Source organism: Dermacentor variabilis, chromosome 9 (assembly GCF_050947875.1).
Source record: "Dermacentor variabilis isolate Ectoservices chromosome 9, ASM5094787v1, whole genome shotgun sequence".
Classification (NCBI taxonomy): Eukaryota; Metazoa; Arthropoda; class Arachnida; order Ixodida; family Ixodidae; genus Dermacentor; species Dermacentor variabilis.
In genome coordinates, this window is record NC_134576.1 from 40,645,782 (window position 1) to 40,667,006 (window position 21,225).

Here is a 21,225-nt window from a genome sequence, read left to right on the forward strand (position 1 = left end):
AGGGCGCCGACACAGTCACGAACCTGGAAGACTGGTGCGACAATCTCCGTCAACATAAACAACGCCGCACAAAGGAAATCGCCAGAACGGAAGAGACCCCAAAGGTGGATCCCCACTTACTGCACTTGTGGGATGCCAAAAGGGGCCTTACCCGCCGCTGAAAAAAACAGAAGTATAACAGGAAACTGAAGACGCGCATAGCACAAATAACAGCGGAAGCAGAAGAATATGCCGTGCAACTCGCCTCAGCGAACTGGTATAGATTCTGTGACTACTTCGGTGGCACGCGGGACGCGGCCAAGACGTGGCACATCCTCAAGGCCATCCTGGACCCCACCAAAACCAAAGGAGAAGGGCACATGGCTCTGGAACGGTTACTACACACCTACCCAGGCAGCCAACAAGACCTCATCGATGCCATCAAGACCAAATGCTATGGAGATCCCACTCTCACACAACCATGTTAAACACCCTACACAGGACAACCCAACCCACGAATGGATGAACCTATCACCGAAAACGAATTGAGAGCAGTCATCGCAGCCACCACCGTAACACAGCGGTGGGCACGGACCAAATCACGAATTCGATGATCAGGAACCTGAGCGACAAGTCTATCTCCGCGCTCACGGCCTTTCTCAACCAACACTGGGAACAAGGTACGGTACCGGCGATGTGGAAACACGCACGAATAATCATGATCCCTAAACCGGGCATGAAATTGGCAATTGAAAACCTCAGACCCATATCGCTCACGTCCTGCCTCGGCAAGGTGTACGAAAAAATTATAAACTCTAGACTACAGAGACACTTGGAAGATAACAAACACCTGCCGGACACCATGTACGGTTTCCGCACAGGTATGTCCACACATGATGTGCTACTTCAAATCAAGGAAGAAGTCCTCACTAACGTTTCCCGCAGCGGAGAACATGTCATCCTAGCAATCGACATCAAAGGGGCTTTCGAAAATGTCAGCCACCAAGGAATCCTAGAAGGGCTGGCCAACACCAACTGCGGCCAGCGAACGTACAAGTATGTTCGGAGCTTCCTGAGCCACCGCACGGCGGAGCTGAAGATGGGAGAGATCCAGACTCCAGTGTACGACCCTCCCAACAAGGGCACACCACAAGGTGCTGTCATCTCTCCCACGCTGTTCAATGTCGCCATGATCGGTCTTGCAAGCAAACTGCAGGACGTAGCAGGTCTTCAGCACGCAATCTACGCAGACGATATAACGCTCTGGACCACAACAGGGTCCCTCGTTGAAAAATAAGAACGGCTGCAAACTGCAGCAAATCTCATCCAAGATTACGTCAGCCAACGGGGTCTACAATGCTCCCCCGAGAAAACTGAGCTCCTACGAGTCTGGTGAGGTCGGGGTAACCACAGATTCCCCACAGACCCAACAAGAAGACTCGAGGTACGCCTCAACGGGGGCCTCATACCAGAGAAGCCATTGATGAGGGTGCTGGGCATGTGGCTGCAGTCCAACCAGCGGGCCACACACACCCTTACACTCTTTAAAACCAGTGTCAAGCCGATATCACGCATGATCTCCCACGTAACATCCAAGAACAGAGGCATGAAGGAAAGGGACACCCTCCGACTGGTCAGTAGCCTGGTAGTGAGCAGAATTACATACAGCCTGCCTAACTACCACCTCACACAGTCCGAGACAAAGCAGGCCGGCACACTTTTCAGGTTGGCTTTGAAGACCGCTCTCCGCCTGCCGATGAGTACATCGACTGAAAAATTATTGGCGCTAGGGTTGCAGAACACCCTCAGCGAACTGACAGAAGCCCATTACGTCTCGCAAAAACAGAGACTTGCGCCGACTCGCACGGGCCGGCAGGTCCTACAAACCTTGGGGTTCCCAGCAATAACAATACGAACCCCAGAAACCTGCTTGATACCTCGTCACGTCCAGGACAGGTTTCACGTTGCCCCGATACCACGCAACATGGACCCTAATCTACACTCCGGAAGAAGGAGAGCAAGGGCCCAGTACATGGAGAAAGCGTTCAGGTTATGTACAACGGCCCGTTTTACGGACACCGCCATGTATGTGACGAACAACAAGGGCGCAGTTGCAGTGGCATGCGACCACCGAGGCCACGTTACCTCCGCGGCATCGACCCGCCCCTGGACGATTACGGAAGCCGAAGAGCTGGCCATCGCGTTAGCCATCCGCGAGGGCATACACGCAAGCCAACCATTGACGATCTTCACGGATTACCAGCAGGCCTGCCGCAACTTCCTACAGGGTAGAATTGGAAGACTTGCTGCGCAAGTACTAGCCGGAATACTCAAGGAGGACTCTGAGGACTTCCCCACCCAAACCATCATCTGGATACAGGGCCACACTGGCATCACGGGCAACCTGCAAGCCGACAGAGCAGCTAGAGGATTCGTACATAACCGAGCACTCATCACGCCGGCTGCAGAAGACCTGGACCCTGTCGACCTCGAGTATTCAGCCATCGTGAACTACCACAGAGGGCGTCGCTTGCGATATCCACCACCCCATGGAAACCTAAAGACAGAAGATGCCGCTGCCTGGCGTAGGCTCCAGACAGGCACTTACACGAACCTGCACATATTACATCGGATACACCCCACAGCCTACCACATTACCACATACCACATTACATGGGAGTGCACACTACACAACATAGAACACCCAGACACGAACAAAACGAGGGAGCAATGGGAGGCACTGCTGTCCAGCTCGGCCCTCGACGACCAGCTCAAGCTGATTAAGAGAGCTGAGAAGATGGCAAGAGCCAGCGGAGCCCTGGACTAAGGGCCCCGACCATTAGCGGTTTCTCTGACTATTCTTTTAATAAAGTTTATCTATCTATCTATCTATCTATCTATCTATCTATCTATCTATCTATCTATCTATCTATCTATCTATCTATCTATCTATCTATCTATCTATCTATCTATCTATCTATCTATCTATCTATCTATCTATCTATCTATCTATCTAAGCGCATACAGACCTGTTACACTGTCTAATGTAGACTATAACATTTTTGCAAAGGTATTATCAAACAGACTACAATTTACAATGCCAATTCTTATTGGTTCTCACCAGAGCTGCGGTCTGAAAGGCCGCTCAATACAAACATACACATCGCCCGTACAGTAATGAAACATTGTTCCAATTCTCATGAGCAAGTAACTAGCAATGCTCCGAGTAACTGAGCTAAGGCGTTTGGTAGGGTCGGCCATTCTTTTCTGTTTCCTCTTCTCGAGCAAGCTAGCGTAGGCTCCGTTATTTCTAAAGGTGTGAAAACGTGCTGTATCGATTATTCAACTCATTTGATTGTTAATAGTCGCCTGTTTAAGCCTGTGTCCATTCGTTCCTCTGTAAAGCAAGTTTGTCCCTTGTTGCCATCACTTTTCGCCCTTTACTTGGAATTTAAACATAATTCACTCTAGCAAGATTCATGGTTTCAACGTTAACGGAACAGAGGGAAAAGTGCTGGCATATGCTGATAACTTCGATTTCTTTTTTTCTTTTTTTTTGTGCGGACAAGTTCAGTATCAGAACTGTGCTGTCCAAAGTAGAGACATTCGCCACCATCTCTGGTGCACTAATGAACTGTGATACACGTTTTTGGGTTGTGGCTTGGCTCATGGATCTTTAAGCCGACACAGTTTACTTGTATAGAATGATATTGTGAGTTACCAAAATACCTAGCCGTTCCATTGGATGCATATATGTCAAGTGCACATTGCTGGAGAGAACAAGTATCAACCCTATGGCGTTATGCCCAAAGATTCGCTCCGCATACTGTCTCAATCTTTGGCAGAGCTAAAACGTGCAACTTGTTTTTGGCAGCAAAACTCTTCTACGTGCTGCAAGTAATTCATTGTTCCAGGGTATAAATTCTGCGCTTTGACCGAATATTTGCAACCTTTATTTCGTCATCAGCTAATGAGCCAATGAGGTGTGACAATATCTTCAAACCAGTTAGTGCAGGCGCCCTTGGCCTGGTTCACCTTTATGTACAGGACAATTAATTTATCGTTTATCCGTTCTTCGAGAATGTTCTCACCCATTACGTCGGAGGTTCTTGCAAGTTAATCTTGTCAACGTTTTACCAATTTTTTTTTCGACCATTTTTCTTCACATCCATATTTGCAGGAATTCATGTGGGACGTGCGCCTTTCAGCGCGCTTTCTGGCAGTGAAGTTCTCAAAGGAATACTTGTTCTATATCTCACGGAAATAAATATGTATAAACATTTATTCGATACACTTTTTAAACCTACGTTACGCCGATTGCTGTACATCGGCTTACCTGGACATGACCTGCTTGCACGAGCCTATAAAATGCCTATTTTTCCACACTCCAAAACATCCTTCTAAAAAGTGCATACTGAAACGCTACCTGTTAAACCGTGCTTAAGTAGGAAATGCACTTTTGTACCTTCGCTTAACGGTCGCCTCTCAGCTAATCAAGGAGGCTAGCACATCGTAGAGCGAGGGCAAATTATTCGACAACTCGAAGCACTGGGAACACTGAATATGGCAGATACGCTCTACGGAAGCCCACAATGTGGAGCAAACCTGTATGAAAGGAAAAAAAAATTTACATTGACCCGTTGCTATGATGTCTATGTTTTGACGAACACGTTGCTTCGGCTTTGAAGCATTACCATGGAGTGGGGTTACAAATGCTTCATTTATCTGTTATACTCCGCGTGGATGACACAAATGCTTGCGTTTCTGACAGGAACCAAGTTGATGTGCTCCACAGGAGAAGTTATGCTTCGTTTTGAAAAGCTTCCGCTGTCGAGTCGGGAAGCTATGCTGATCCTTTCGGCATATGAAAACGACGAACTTGCTCATTCGCGTTACGACATCGTTTTACGACGTCGTGTTTAAGGACGTCCTGTTACACAGAAATTTCCGGAAGGGGCATGTGCCCCGTGTGCCAGTGAAAATGAGTGCAAAGATGCAGTTTCAAAGTAGCCACCCCGAACGCGGCACAACACGTGAAGGGCTTCGCGCGCCCTCTGTGTTTCAAAAGACGAACTGTAAGCGCTATTTTTCTGTTCGCCACCATAGGTGACGCGGCAGCGAGAATTCTTTTCGGGAAGCCTTTTCTTGCAGAGTTTCGCTTCTCTTGGTGTGAAGTTTCATAAACGTTTGCGTGTACCGCCACGCATTCACACAAGTTCTTGTTAAGTGGGAAAAAGATGGATTAAAAAACATGTTACGCATAGCAGTGGTGAATGGGCGCAAGTACTGACCAGTTTCACGCTGTTTCCAAAAGCAAGAAAAAAATTTTTAGTGAAGGTGTGGTGTGCCAAGGACTTGAACATGAGGTGTATGCAAAGTGTGCCTGCATTGAGGTTTTTAACAGTGGTAGATTGTCAGCAGCGCGCGTTTACTTTGAACTGACTCATATAGATGTTTGCGTCTTATCTCCTTGCTTATAGGAGTGTGTAGATGCATGTGATATCATAGTTGTCACAAGTAATTAAATGTTAAACCATTAGAGACCGGTTTCTTTTTTTTCTTGCTATCTTGAAATAAATCTAATATATTAGCTTATCTTTATACTAATAATTCACATGCAAGAATTTATTGCTCTTGCCAAATTAGTTTTTGAAATATAGCCCGTGACCATATGGTCACACTGGGCCCTTACGCTACAGCAAAATACGCGAAGTTAAAAACATTTATTTCAAGCCATGAAACATCACAAAAAACATACATAGCGAATAGTCGAGCACTTATTTAGTGTGATATGGTTTAATCATGGAATACACATGCTGACGTCATACTTTGTGCATTGTGTGCGCACGGCGCTGTTGCAATTATCTCATGCACACCTCCACCTCTTGCTATTAGGCATTGGTGCAACAAAGTGGGCCACTTGATCATACCGTGTACCATTTTGGACATCACCAGTCTTTGGGATTCTGCGTGGACCACGTCCTCTAGGCTTATTGTCCCTTCGCATCAGGTAGCTTTGTGCAATTTGCCTGCGGAATTCCACCTGCGGGACCTTGAACCCTGCGCTACGAATTAGCGCCTGAGCGTTACTGATAGATTACAAAGTCAAGAGAAAATCGGCCATCAACACTTTTTGTCACAGATTCAATCCTATAGGCGCCTACATTTGCATCCATCTGGTCCGTATCTCCTATAAAACTTGTACTGAGCAGCAGTGTTTTGACGGGCCGCCTTGATTCACTTCTTCTCAACACGAGAGTACGTGTCTGCAGATGACATTGGCTCTATGCGGTGAAAGGTGCTGACGATCTTTACTACAGAATTGTGTATCCAGCGGACAGCAATTATCCCATTCATCGCTCAGCACGGTATCTTCGTACCCGCGAGGTTGGCGCTTGATGAATTCTGGTCAAGCGGTAGGGCACTCTTTGGGAACGCAGTTCTGCTTCACTGTGCCCGTGCCTTCGTAGCCCTGTGCCTTGAGATGCCTGAGTAGCTGCATGCTTGTGAATAAATTATCAAAATAGAAAAAGAAAGGAAGGTCGTGCGTCAATGCTGCGAGTTCTTCCACCATTTGAAGAAGTGGCGCCGCTGCTTTTGCGAATTACTTTTCATATTTTTCAGATGTTCCGGAATCCGCTGCTTGTCTTGATACACTTTGAAGTTTACAATGTATCTGTTCTTGGCATTTAGGCACCATACTTTATACCCGAAGTGGATAGGCTTTCCGCGTTTCAGCGCCGGCTCATAGCTGCCACCTGCTTAGATTGCCAATGAGCCAAGCTGAGTCTTCATCGGCCGAGTCTTCATCCGAATAGGTGCTAGCCTCTGGCAGCTCGATATAAATAACACACGTGGTCGTCTTCGTATACGACTACCTTCGCTATTTCTTCCAACATCAACCTATTCAGACAATAAAATAAGGAATAACCACTGCGAGAACGCGCCAGCAGACGTGCAAGAGATGAGAATGCAGTTAAATAAATAAAAAGTTTGGTAGCCTAAAGGCCCAGCGTGACCATATGGCAACGCGCAAGATAACACGTTCGTTCATGGATAAATAAAACATTAATCTTTCACAAATGTTCATCGAAGGTCACATGTTCAAAGAGCAATACGGAGGTAAGGATATCTGACTATTGCTTAAACAAGTAGTGAAAAAAAAACACACTTACTCCATGGAGTGATGCATGGCAACGCTACTCACAGAGCAACACTTATTCCCGCCTTTGCGAGGGGCTCCCACAATACGACTGACAGCTGCTGCCGCTTGGTATCCATAAAGGGAACTCTAATCTTCCAAACGGCATGTAAAAGGCCATTTTGGTGCCATTTTGTCAGTCTTAATTAATTGAAATTCACTGTGCAGACTAACGTGACCATATGGTCACGCTGGTCTTTAATGGGTTAAGAAACACGCAGTCGGGTGAAGAATCAGCGGCTGCATTCCCGTGAAAAGAGTAGAGAAGTAAGTACCTAGCCAGGTAGAAATTCAAGAATGATTTCCGTATGTTTTGACCTTCCCTGTCTTCAGATTTCTGTTGTATTTTACATTATGAAGTTGTCTTTTACGTCATTGTCTCATACATGGTCATTTTACATCAAACACTCATTGCACCATTCGCATATTGCTTTCTTCCAAATTCATTTTATTTACTAGGCATCATGTTATATATATGAGAAAGTAGGTTTTATAGAGAGTTTGATTTTAAATCATTTACGAACATTATGCTGAAAAACAAAGAAAGAAAGTATCAAATTTGCTCAAGTTGCTTAACATGGTGCTAGCATTTAGCAAGCAGGTAGTAATAAGGGCAAGTTTACCAACAACACAATGGCCACATTTGGGCATCTGGCCCTTTCTACAAATAATAACGTGGGTCCACTCTTTCGACTACAAGCATGTATGTAAAGGTACATGTTTACATGTAACATGTAAGCATGTACATATACATGCCCATGTTTACATGTAAACATGTTACATGTTACAAGTTACATGTTTACATGTTTACATGTTACGTCTTTACATGTACATGTTACATGTAAAGGTATGTATGTTTACATACATGTAGATGCATATTAGTAAGTATGGGTAGCATGTAAGTGGCCCCGCTAATAAGGAGATGCCCTTTAAAAGCACTCGCGAACAATCCACGCTTTTCTGGACGTCTAAACTTCGCGTGGAAAGAACAAAACGCGCAGCCCGCCCCAGCGAATTGGCTAGACAAAACACACATGATTTCTTTGGTACTTTGTTTAAGTTACTTGTGCAATCTACGAATCCCGTCATTGGTTGAACTCCGAATTGTGCCTTAGGTTAACCACTTACGATAAAAAAAGATAGAACGAATGAAAAGGAAACGATACGTCAGGAAAGGTGCGTATAAGTTCGGATTTATTTTCAAGCATTGCGTTTACTTTTTTCAGAAATGGATTGTATCTCATAGTGTTTGCGTACAAAAGGCAACACAAGACATAACAACAAAATAAGTGGTGATGTTCACGTTCAAGAGTAATACGGGAAAGATACATCCTTTCTCATTACAGTAGGACATTACACTGACTTACTCCAGTCAGAGCCAAGTGAGACGACGTAGAGATCGGCCAAGCCTTGTTGTGCCAAATAAACGTGTCGGGTAACAATTAAGCGTGCTCCTTGCCACAGGCGTCAAGTCGTTTGTCAACGTCTACACCTTATATAAGGCTCATTCAATGAGCTCTGTGGCACGTGCGTGCGATAGTTACATTTGCTTCACTACGGAACCCCCTCCATGCACCCTTAGATTTTCGCGTTGCTTATAGTAATAGTGGCGGGTCTTCGCACCAACTAGAAGCAAAGTATGAACACATAGGAAGTCAACTTCAACGAATGGAAATCCGAAATTTGCGAAAACGAGACGCGGTTCCATGTAAGTAAAGAAGTGTGGTCCCTTAAATCAAAGTATTAAAATACTCACAGAAACAACGTTGTTTTAATAACAAGCTTGGCGAGAAAGAAATACGAAAGAAAGCCTTGTTTCCAGGATAAACACCGAAATACAACACACAGAGCTACAGTCCTCAAAGATTCAAACATAAAGTTCTCATCGCTATTCCGGGTTTTCTTGCAGAGAGTGCGTCACTGAGGGACGTGCGCAAGACGCTTCGTGCACGTACATCCGCAGTACACTGACACACTGCGGTGCCAGCAAAAAAAAAAGTTCAGTCCGAATCAACATCCCGGAGAATCTCCCCGAAGTAGCGGTTGATTATGTTTCGCATAACCTTCAGTTTTATTTTTCCATCATTGCATTTGCAAGAAATGGTGATGTTTGAGAGCGGGACGACAAGAACCCGTGGAAGGCCTTGGCAAGGCTTGTACGCTCTATTTTGAATATCTTTATAAACGGGGAGAAGTGACTATCATGAAGTCACCGAATGGAGGCGAACGCTAAAAGGCATTCGATAGATGAACAGCTAGGTTTTAGGACGCGAAAACTGATATTTTCAGTATACGCACGGCCATGAGATAAAAAATGAAGCAAGAAATGCAGAACTATTTCCCTAGTTCAGGTATTTAATTTTGATTCTTTTCGTCACTTGGCTGAGGTGCTGTCAGATAACTCTGTGCATCTTTGGAGAGCGGGTGTTGTCGACGTAGTATTCTCCAGGTGTTGGTACACAAACATTGGGCCTACAGCGACTGTATAGACAGTGTTTGACTATATATGTCTCTATGAAGGTGGGCAAATGAGAAGGCGTTTGTCTCTGCGTACTTTGGTGACAGCTTGCAGTGCAGTATAGTCTTTGTCGCTACCGATATTTCTAGGAAACGCAAGCTCTTCTGAAATTAGCTCCGAATTTCACCGGAAGATATGTGTCTTAATTTTGAAGATTAACTAGATCGTGTCCAACTGCCTTTGGCAGCCTTCAGATCCATCACACGCTGCATCCTTGAAGTAGAAACTGACCGCTGTTAACACATTCATTCGTCGTTGGAACTTGTTCAACTCTAGAGTGGAGTGAAAACTTTGTTGTGACCCAAGCGCAGGAGTGATGCGGCGCTCCTAGGTGCATCACCTAGGTGGTCAGGAGTTCCTGACCACCTAGGTTGTCAGGCTGAAGAGGTCTGGCGGCCTCTTCAGCCTGCTGAATGACCTGGACTTTGCGATCTGTGCCCTATTTCTTGAAAAATAATGTTCTCGGGGCCATCTCAGCGAAAGTTCAGAAAAACTCAGAAGTTTCCTAGAGGAAGTGATTGTCTTTCTTAGCTACACGACCGGGCAAAGAATGAATCGTGCCGATGGTCTCAGCACGTCAAAATCCTGCAGCACTGGTCGTTAGCGCACGAAACGTCGTACCTGACGTAGGTCGCACTTACGCACTCCTTTTGGTCGGATCCGTTGACGCAGTCTTCGCGGCCGTCGCATCGAGACTTCAGCGAAAGGCAAGCGTCGGCGGGAATCCCACAGGCAAACTCGTCGTTGTGGCCCGCCCTTGCAGGGTACACGTTCGAAAATGTTCGTCCGACCCGTCCTGGCAGTCGCGAAGCTTATTGCAGTGTAGCGAACTCGGGATGCATTCGCCACTGCCGCACGTGAACTTTGACGACGAGCACGCTTCGCGCGGGGCAGTTCTCTTCGTACGGCCCATCGCCGTAGTCGTCGTCACCGTCGCATCTCCAACGCCTCCGGACGCATCGGGCGTTTCGGCAAGCGAACTCCGTCTCGTCCGAACAGGTCACATTCCGGCAGTCTCCTTGATCGGAGCCGTCAGCACACAGTGCCACTCGGCGGGAATACAAGCGCCTGGGCGGTTCTTGCACGCGAAGTTATCAGCATGACACCTCTCGGACCTGCAGAGTGCCTTGCTTTCGTCCAAACGCTCGTCGAAGTCCGGCCTGCCGTCACACCGCTGCCAGCTCGAGATGCACTGGCCATCTTGGCGACGGAACTCCGTCACCGAACACCGGCTGTCTCGTGCGCAGTCACTTTCGTCGAAGCCGTCGTCACACTCATTTATTCCGTCGCAGAGACACGCCGTCCGAATGAAGTTACCATTGATTGCGCACTTGAACTCGTTTGTCAAGCAAGGGTCCGATTTTCGAGCTAGCTGAACGCTGTAGGTCACTGCTGGGGTGAGAGTGCTGAGGAAGACCGACAGAGACAGGAGGGGTTACAGGAATGGGAGACATGAATACACCGGTCCCTCGTTCAGCTGGGGATCAAAAGAAGAGAAACTTTAGCAGAATGTGATCATCTGTCCTAAACCACTAAAAGGGATGATGCTGTCGACCGGTGGCGCTGTGTTTGCAAGCCTCTGGACTGCGGAACGGTTTTGAAAAGGCTCGAGCTTGAGCGCGTGCTCAATGTCGGTGAAGCTCTGAAACTCTCGCAGGCTAAGTCTGCATGCATGCCCTATATTTCCAGCCTTATTGCAGCACGTTCCGCAACGCCTACGGAGGAAAGGCTATGTCACTCTGTTGCTGATGCGTGATTGGTCGATATGTGAGGAACTGACGGGTGTATTTGTTCGCTGATGTCGAACGAGAGCCAAGCAGCATGGATGTTGCGAAGCCTTATGAGCTTGCTTTTTGCGGCCATCGGATATGGGCTAGGAATGTGGAAGTTTAGTACAGGGACTCAGGTCTTACAAGCCAGAGAAATATATCTGCCTTCTCCACCGTTTACCCTGCGCTCGACTATCTATTTTTTTAAAGCGTTCGCGAGGGTGCGTAACATACCTCTCCCTACAGAAAAAGTAAGCATTACATAAGCGCATCGGCCCAAGCCATAAATAAAGCCGATTTCAGTTAAAGGCAGCAAGTCAACTTCCCCTATAAATAGACCTCTCCCGACAGAGTATCAGGTAGCTCTCAGGTGCAGTGGCCTACCACTCAGTGTTGTAAGTGGCGTGCAATCTTCGCACGTCATTTCGGCCATAGCGCGGAGAGAAAGTTAGGAGAAATTATTACCGAAAAGGCCAGCAGGTTTACTTGCTGAGTCAGTATCTTTTGACCAGGTTGCTTTGCACAGGGAAAGAAGGAGAGGTGGCAAAAAACAGCAATGAAAGATGACAATGAAGGCGGGGAGAACGGAGGCGAAAATGGAGTAACCACGAGACACAGTACTTTATTGAGCCTCGAGTCCAGTTTGGTGGCCTGCAGTGCGTGGAAAAGGGCTGAGTTTTTCGACCCGTACTAAGATACGTCTGCCTTTAGGAGCGCATATACGCGCAGGCCAAAGAGACACACCCGAGTAAAAGAGGCGATCTCTTCTCGGCCTCGCCTATCGCACCCTTGGGAGTTTTCTGCCGTGTTTTCACTCCTGGACAGAGAGTATCTGTGAGGTATGCAATAAATGTGAGACACGCTTGCTCCACATAAGATATGACTATTTACACTTGTCAGGTGAGCTATCCACGCGAAACCTTACGTAAGTGCCGGCAAGCATGTGAATGAGTAAAGAAGCGTGAAAACTTTTTTGAGCTCCAGTAATGGTGTTCTTCTGTGGGTGGGGCGGATTCTTCAGGGGAGTGTGAATTTTTGTGATAACCATATGGTATTTTTGCTGTATCATCTCTGGGTACCCAGCCAAATCTTCGCCACAAGCATGTTAATTTTTTTTAAGAACCTTGCGTCTTTCCGTAATAACAGTGGATTATAGCCAGAGGAACTGTTGCCGGCACCGCACGGACTCGCACTTACCCTACATCATGGATCCGGTATGCAAGTTTTTATGCGGGCTCGGGCAGGGCTGTGATGTTGGATCTTCGCCCCTAGGTCGTGCTTGACTTGAGCTCGTAATAGCTCCGGTTATGATATTTGTAACTTCGCAAGACTGTCAACTGTAAAGATCGCCCCCTTTACTGAATTTTATGGTGAGTGACACCTGTCTACCTGCGGCGAATATTAGGTCAAGCTAAAGTGACAGATTAGGGCCCGAGAATCCTTAAATAATGCTTAAGGCGTCAATATTATCGCAAACAGAGCCTTAATAATCGAGAAATTGCGGTAAATGCAGGACATAGAGACTCCCGCACGACGTTCAAGCATTTGCCCGATGACGAAAACACTCCTCACTTAAATTCTGTCACTAGTACTAAACTACTCTTCGCAATAAACGTCCTTGTATTGTATTTTATTATGACATAAAATGCTACTTCTCCAGTTCTAATTCATTAACAAAAGGAACTCGATGAAATTACTCTTGACGACGACGCGAGTGGTCGAAAGGTTTCGTTTTTCCTCGACCCTGCGCCGCCCACGCTTTCGCGTTTCACTAGTTGGGTTATCGCGTAATGCCGCGCTGGTGTTGCGGGCTTGCGAAATTCGCGCCAATTGCAAGTAGCACAGAATTCAAGTTCCATGTGATGTCGCGGCATCGATGCCCGAACGGTCTACAGCACTTGACCAAGAAGCAGCTGCAGCGGCGAATCCGCCGCTCTGTCTGCTCTATCTTGGCTACCTAGCTATCTTGGCCATTTCACTCACCGACGGCAGAAAATCGTGGTGATGGTGTGTGCAACGTCACCACTTCCCCGGTTGGGTGGCGGGAGATTTAAATTTCGAAAAGGTATTCGGACTCTTAAGATGCAATTTTCTTGTGAACTAAGTTTTGGCACTAAACAACCTTGCGAGGTTTCTGGAATGGTATGTAAACACTACACGTCGGCTTGATATTTGCCTTTAGTGCCCCTTTAATGCCAAGTTACGTCACGAGCACTAATATCGGAGCCGTTAACCTGTGCCCCGCTTTAAGACAAAAATAGCAACTTGTAAGACAGACATTCTCCAAGACGTAACGGAAATGCACAACTAGAAACTGCACTTTGCGTTAATGTGTCAGTTGTCTTAAGATACCACGAATACAGCTGAAAAATTGGACCATTGCCGTAGTTGATTTATTTCAAACATGAAATCTTTACATTGGAATGTAATAAAAAAAACTTACGGCGAAAGCCATAAAAGCATTTCTGAGGCCAAAGAAGAAGAAGCACTCTTCCGGCTTTTTATAAGGGCACCAAATACTGATTTACCTATAATGCTTGCCATGTCGGATCATCTGCTGTGTTTGTCATGTTATGCCACCTGTCATCATAATTTTGATTATAGGCATTTTAATCCTAGAAACGCGAAATTCAAATAACACGGAGTGAACGAGAAGAAAGGATTCCAAGTGCCCGATTTTTATAAGTTATATCATAAGGCTCCTTGAGAAATAACGCGGAGTGCCATTTGACGGGTCTAATTATTGTGAGGTTCAGTCTTTTTTCCCCGGAACTTCGTGTTTGAAGCAAGAAATCTAGACTCCTTGTCGCTGGACGAATCACTGGACCAGCAACGAATATAGAGGCACCCATCAATCTAACAGACAAGTTCTGCTTTTGAGCAAGATACAGCGAGATTAAACAACAGGGGTGCTTGGTGTTTGAGGGCAGTTGAGAACTTGAAGAGATTTCGCTGTCAGGCTAGTTGGTACAAAACGCTTAAATGCTTAAAAGAGGAACAGCGCAAGAAAAGGGAGAAGAAAGGAGGCCTTAAGGCTAACTGGGACTGCGGAGAACGACTGATCGTCGGGCACTCAATGCCTGCAACACTGGTATTGCAAACATTTTTTGCGGTGGCCAGAATGAAAAAAGACGTTAAATAGAACTTTGTTAACACTTTCATTAGAACACGTATACGTTCGACAAAAAAAGTTACGATAGAAAGCATCCTTGATGATTGTCTATGTCAATACGAAGCATTTTTTCCTTCCGAGTGGCGCACAAAGCCAAAACGAACTCGCGCGTCCTGCCGAGGAGACACTTACTCAAGGGCCGCCGCATGCGCGGCTACGACACCCTGAAGACCTACTATCGGAATCAGATGAAGTCGTCGATGCTACACGCCACACCAAGTTCGTCTCTGACCAAGTGCTTTTGAGAGTATACGTCTGCTTCCCGCAAGTGGCGGTTCCCCAGTCGGCGCCGCTTGGTCTCTGCGCGTGCAAAAACGCACAAAATGACACTTCCTTTGAAGACACCTCGCATTGGTGACCTCACATGAAAGTAGACGTCACGGTTGGGGCAATCACGCTCGTCGGCTTCGTCGGGGCAGTCGGGCGGCCGTCACACCACAAGTTGAGTGAGAAGCAGTCCGAAACCCGAGAAGCACGAAATATCGCCAATGGAGCAGTTCTTGGAGCGTTCATGGGCACCGGCGCAATCTTTTTCGTCGCTTCCGTCGAAGCAGTCGTCGTCGCCATCGCACCTCCAGTGCTTCAGTACACACCTGCCGTTATCGCACCGGAAGAAGCTTCCTCGACAATGGGAGGCCCACTTGGCGCAGTCCCGCCTCTCGTCGCTGGCGTCCCGGCAGTCCACGTGCCCGTTACACCTTTGCTCATCGCCGATGCAGATAGCGCTACCGTTGGGCGAGTCGCAGGGAATCTGACCCACCAAACGGCACATGGACCTATACAGGAGGCATAACGTCGCGTCTTCGTCCGCTCCGTCTCGGCAGTCGAGCTTGCCGTTGCACGTCCACTGCTGCGGAATGCAGCGCCCTCCCACGCAGCTGTACTCTCCCGCTTCGCAGACGCGGTCTTGGCAACCGACTTCGTCGGAGCCGTCGACGCACTGCGGTTGCCCGTCGCAAAGGGACGTCCCAGGCAAGCACGTAACTGAGCCCCCATAAGTGCGTCTACAAGCGAACTGGCCCGACGGGCAAGGCGCATCACTGACACAGCCCACCCAGTCTTCGTCTGAACGGTCTTTGCAGTCCGGTTTACCGTCACAGCCCAGAGCTGCAGGTATGCACTGATGTAAGTCGACGCACGTAAACTCGTTCTCTGCGCATGATTGTTTGGGTCTAGTGCAGTTATTCTCGTCTACAGCGCCGTCACAGTCAATGTCGCCGTCGCATCGTCTTTGTGTGGGGAGACAGACAAAGGAACCGAAAGACTTGCAAGGGAATTTGTTGGGAGGGCAGGTAAAACGTTCATTGCACATGGCACCATCCTCGTCCGAACCGTCATGGCAGTCGTGGTGGCCGTCGCACCGCCAAGTCGACAAAATGCACTGACTGCCACTCCTGCAGGCGAACTCGTTTTCCGGGCATTTCGGCGAATTCGTACAGTTCCTTTCGTCCGAGCCGTCTGCGCAGTCGTGTTGGCCGTCGCACTTCCAAGCTGCCCGGATGAACCGACCACCTTGTTCGCAACGGAATCCTTCATCGAAACACGTCCTGTTATCGTTGCAGCCCTGCTCGTCCGATCCGTCTTCGCAATCTGACATTCCGTTGCACTGCCGCATTCCGGGCAGGCAGTTCCCTGCAGTTATGCACCTGAACTGCTTCTCGGAGCACTTGGTGGTTGAGTGCGCCGTGCCGGTCACTGAGTAGGACACCACAGTGGCCAGAAACGAGGCGAATACGAATGTTGAAGCTAAAATTGACCCCAGCCACGGAGACTTGCTGCTCGGTGAGGTGATCATGCTGGTGCTCGAAACGACCTTTGCATTTACAGGGGCGGATTGTCTCAAGCTGGGCTATAAGGCGGCGCTCTTACGCAGCTGGCGCAAGGCGATCTGCCAAGCTCGACTTTGCAGCCTCTGTAACAGTGACTAGCTCGACGGAGTTGTTTTCCACCTCAAACAGCGTTTCTTCTGCAATAGAGGGCGGCGTATCCTTTGCTGCGATCATTTATAGCCGCGCTTGTTAGCAGAAAATACAGGCGTAGCTGTCACAGCACTCTTTACTCCCTCTTCTTTTCGGTCTTCAACGTCGGCACGCGCCCGATAACTTTGGAAGTGAGCGCTACGAGATTGAGATGCGCTCCCACTTCCCGTACGACAGGAAGTTGCACGCTCCTGGAAGTCATTGATACGAATCCATTAGCGCGGCGGATGTTACTGCCGCCAAATTTCCTCCACTCCGTGGATGTTTATATCCAACTATAGAAACTATGTGACTGACTTGCCTGTTGTGGTAATTGGCTCTTATGTGGCCGAGCAGAACTAAAATATCAGAAGCAATAAGGGAGGGGGGGGGGGCTCTTGCAAAGTATTAAGGCTTCGACAACTGCATATAAAAGCATTAGAATATGAAATAAATGGACCACAATTGTTATCGTTGTTTTGAGACTTGGAAGAATGTTTTCTGCATACCAGCCTCTTAATTACCTCCCTAAATTAGCGGAACTGAAACTAGTTTGCAGTCGGGATAGCTAGGTGGTGAACTGACCAGAGAGATGACGAAAGACCTGTTGCACTTTCGCCCACGTGGAGTTTAGTGCTGACAAATTAGAGCCTGTACTCGCCGTGCATTAGTTTATGCTTATAATTTTGCGACTCGCTACGACATTCTATAGTAAAGGAATTGTTCCTTTTGTTAAGCGGTCACCTGTATACATAGCCAGATACGCAAGAGCCGTGTAATGTTAGCACAGAAGACATTGTCTTCAAAACGTTCTGCATACGTTGGTCGTCTCTTGAGCGTTAAGCACAAAAGGAGCATGTATCTTATTCATATAACGACATTAGTAAAATCGTAGGCCCTTGCCATAAATACTTTGACTGCTCAAGTATCCCAATAGCCCAAACGCACCATGCATGAGGCCTGTACTTCAGACAGGCTCCTCTCTCGCGCTTCCCTCTAGACACGCTGCGCCTCCTGGCGGCGCCACCGCGAAGTCCGTACCTGCCGACATAGCCTCCGAGATGGGGGGGCGCGCGTTGTCTTTCCCAGGCTATTCCACTCGTTCGACGCGCTCTTCAGCAGTTCGAGCGCAGTATGTGGTGCTAGTTCGACCGCGCCTGGGCTGTCCACCGAAGCATCGCACCGCTGCTTCTTGCTTCCTTTGCGCGGCAAGCAAAATATTTATGCGCACAAATAACACAATGTGTTGATGTGCGTTTGAGATTGATTGCGGTCAACCACTGTAAATAGCTGCACACGCACAAATACTGACGGCGCGAAAGAGATAGGGAGAGATAGCAAAGAGAGGGAAGACAGGGAGGTCAACCAGACGAGTGTGCGGTTTGCAACCCTACACAGAGGGAAGGGAAACGGGGAACAGAAAGAGGAAAGCGAGATAGAGGGAACACTGTGTGCACCCAGCAAAACGCCCAGAAATCAGTCAAGTCCAAGCAAGTGCTCCGCCGATACGTAAGGCTTCCATCATTCTGGTGTCTGAACCTAATCACGGTGCTTCCCCATAGCTGGTGATAGACTTTGAAGTCACCAGTGAAGACCAAGGAGTCGGTGGGCGTCAGCAGTACGTTGCAGTGCGTGGAAGTATATGGTTAAGCTAAACCCTAGCCTTTTTGACTTCAGTGCGAATAGAATGATGCGGTTTAGCCATGATGCTTACTCAGGAGTTGCAAGTACTGAATTTAGAGCATCCAGCACTTGCATTGCACTTCGCGCTGACGGAGTGTGCTGGTTATTCAAGAGCATTCGATAAGCATTCACCAGAGACCGGAGCATGCCAAGGTCATATATATATATATATATATATATATATATATATATATATATATATACGCATATATATATATATATATATATATATTGTGCTGAATAGTCACATCGTAGCACCGCCGCTGGCTTCCGTCGGGCGCCCGAGTCGAGCCGACAGTGTGTGTTGGTCGAGCTGGTCTGGCCACAATGATCACTCGCGGTCTGCGTAGCGGTTGGGGTCGCCGTCACGGCAGGCGGCAACGGGGTCGGCGGCGTTAGCCTGCTCTCACTCGCAGAGATATCGTAGGGCGACGAACGCACGCTTAGAACGACAGAAAGCTGAGCTAGTTGGTAAGGATTCATTAAGCATAAAAAGGTGGGGCGTGCAGACAGGGCGCCGGAGCTGGTGTTGTCCACTTCTCTTGTGTCCTGTCTGCACACCTCACCTTTTTATGCATAAAGAACACATGGCGGTGCTCCGCGATGGATTTGCCGCAGCACAAAGTTGGTCGCGAAAGTTTGCTCCACGGAGGTTGGCCTTTACGTGCGTAAATAAATAAATAAATAATACTTCGTTGGCATTAGCTTTGGAAATTGAGTTTGAGGATGGGCACAGTGAATTTTTTCCGAAATAATTTTTTTTGACAAAGTCGTTGCGGTCTTTCTTTTCTGTTTCTTATTTTGAAGATTGCGTTCGAATCCCACAGATTCCTCGTTGTTCGAACAGGCTAAAGGTATTGTGCGGTGTAAACAGTGAATTCTTGAACAACTTTTTTTATAGCGTCGGTGTCTTTTTTTCGTAATTTTTTTAAGGGAACGTTTTGGTTTCAGCAAGCTTTATTGTTTCTATGTATTGTGGCCACATAATATTGACCAAGGAGGAGTGGATTCATAAAAAAAAAGAAAGAAAAGGTCAGCCCTACGAGTAAGAAGAGTACATAGATGCGCTATATCGAAGGGTGAGAAAGAAATTTTTTTTTCTGAGAAAACCAAGACAACTCGCCGGGAAAACATGACAACTTGCGCTTCTACCTGAAGACGTTTCGACCGGTTGCATCGGGGCTAGGCATATACAGGGTGTTTCAACGAACACTTTCAAATTTTTTTAGAGGTTGCCTGTGGTAGATAGCTCAATTCTAGTTGATGAGCCGGTCTACTCGAAACGGCGGACAATATTTGCACAAAAAATTAAGATGCCCAATCGACTAATTAATAAAAATTCACTAAGTACGTTTTTAACCAATTACAGTATGGTCCATATTGCAATTTACAAATTCTAGCCATTGAGTCCACAAGGCGGATCCACTTTGAACGAATTCTGAGGACGGCATCAGTTTCGACATACGAATTCCCGCACTTTGCTGAGAAAGGCATTGGCGTCCCAGTTGTGTGCTTCAGTGCGTGAAACGACGTTTAGTTAGCAAATTAACTGGAACGCCAATGCGTTTCTCTGCAAAGTTCGGGAATTTATATCTCGAAACTGGTGCCTTCTTGAAAATTCATTCAAAGTCTTGCGAACTCCATGGCTAGCATTTGTATATTGCAATATGGCCCATAATGTAATTAGTTGAAAACTTAAACAGTGAATTTTTACTAATTAGTCTATTTTGCACCTCAATTTTTCAGTGCAAGTATTGTCCGCCGCTTGTAGTACACCAGCTCATGAAGCAGAATTGTGATATCTAACCTCCCTGTCTTTCCTTTGCCTTTCTCTCTCTCTCTCTCTCTGCAACAGGCAACTTTTAAAGATTTTTGAAAGTGTTCGCTAAAACACCATGTATTTCTTTATCGTCTATTCCAAGCTGCACCTCACAGTTCTAATAAAACCCCGGCGAAGAAAAGATGATAATACAGACGCGTGAACTTGTGACGGTGATCCTGCTTTAATTCTTCGTGTATGTCTTAAACTTTAGAGCTACATGCAGCGCAGCTCAGTATTCATTACTTGCAGATTTCATTCCGTCAAACTGTACCAGACATTTGCTTTCTGTTTTCTCACAAAGCGAGTAACAAGCGATAGCAATATGCTGTTGGTTGTTTGAAAATGAGGAAATAACAAAAGACTAAGAAGAAAGAAAACCTTGAAAGAAACTGAATTGCATCAAGAGGTGTCGGCCGGTTAAGAATGATAAAAAAATGAGAAATTATAGTAATCAGTAAGAATGCACGTACCGTCGAAAAATTAGAGAGGGAACAGAGCGATGAAATATAAAGCACGTAATTAAATAGTAAAAAAAACATTTACAATAAATTTGAGGTAAAGAACACATATCTAATTGATTACAAAAATTAATAAAATACACTCTATCAGAAAAATATTACTTCCGTAGGGGGATAGGATCAGCATTGTAATTCTTAATCAGGTGTTTTTCTAATTTGTTGTTCAATTTTTTAAACGTCAGAGGTCTGCCTCATGTTAATTCCCGTTTTCTTGAAAAACTAGGCTCACTGGATTGCCAACGCCTGCGCCCCGCTGAAGATTTGCTCGCATTAGGTCCTATTGAAAAGCCTAAACATACAAGCGAATGTGAGGACTAAGCTAAGGTCACCATGAACAACCACATCTTCCTGCATTAAAAAATCGAGGATTTTGTTCGAAACTATACGGAAAGAGCAACAAACTAGCAGGAACTGAGCGCGGTAATCTCCTACCAACATTATCCTTCTTCAATTGATGCTCATTCATGCAAGAGGAAAGGTGCCGTACCATAGCAGACACGTCGAAAGATAGGAACTTTTACCGCATTAACCGAACATCAAAAGTTCATAGATCTGTCGAACCGTTGCTGCTGCAATGATTTCCCCACAAGAAACAAGAAATATAC

The 21,225-nt window shown here is 46.7% G+C and overlaps 1 protein-coding gene across 1 annotated transcript; it reads right to left on the bottom strand.

The window, feature by feature from the left end:
• Nucleotides 1-13,842: 13,842 nt before the first annotated feature.
• Nucleotides 13,843-16,504, bottom strand: LOC142557986 (uncharacterized). Its single transcript, XM_075670158.1, has one exon. The coding sequence runs from the start codon at nt 16,432-16,434 to the stop codon at nt 15,070-15,072; it is 1,365 nt and encodes a 454-aa protein (XP_075526273.1). The 5' UTR covers nt 16,435-16,504; the 3' UTR covers nt 13,843-15,069.
• Between the last annotated feature and the right edge of the window lie 4,721 nt (nt 16,505-21,225).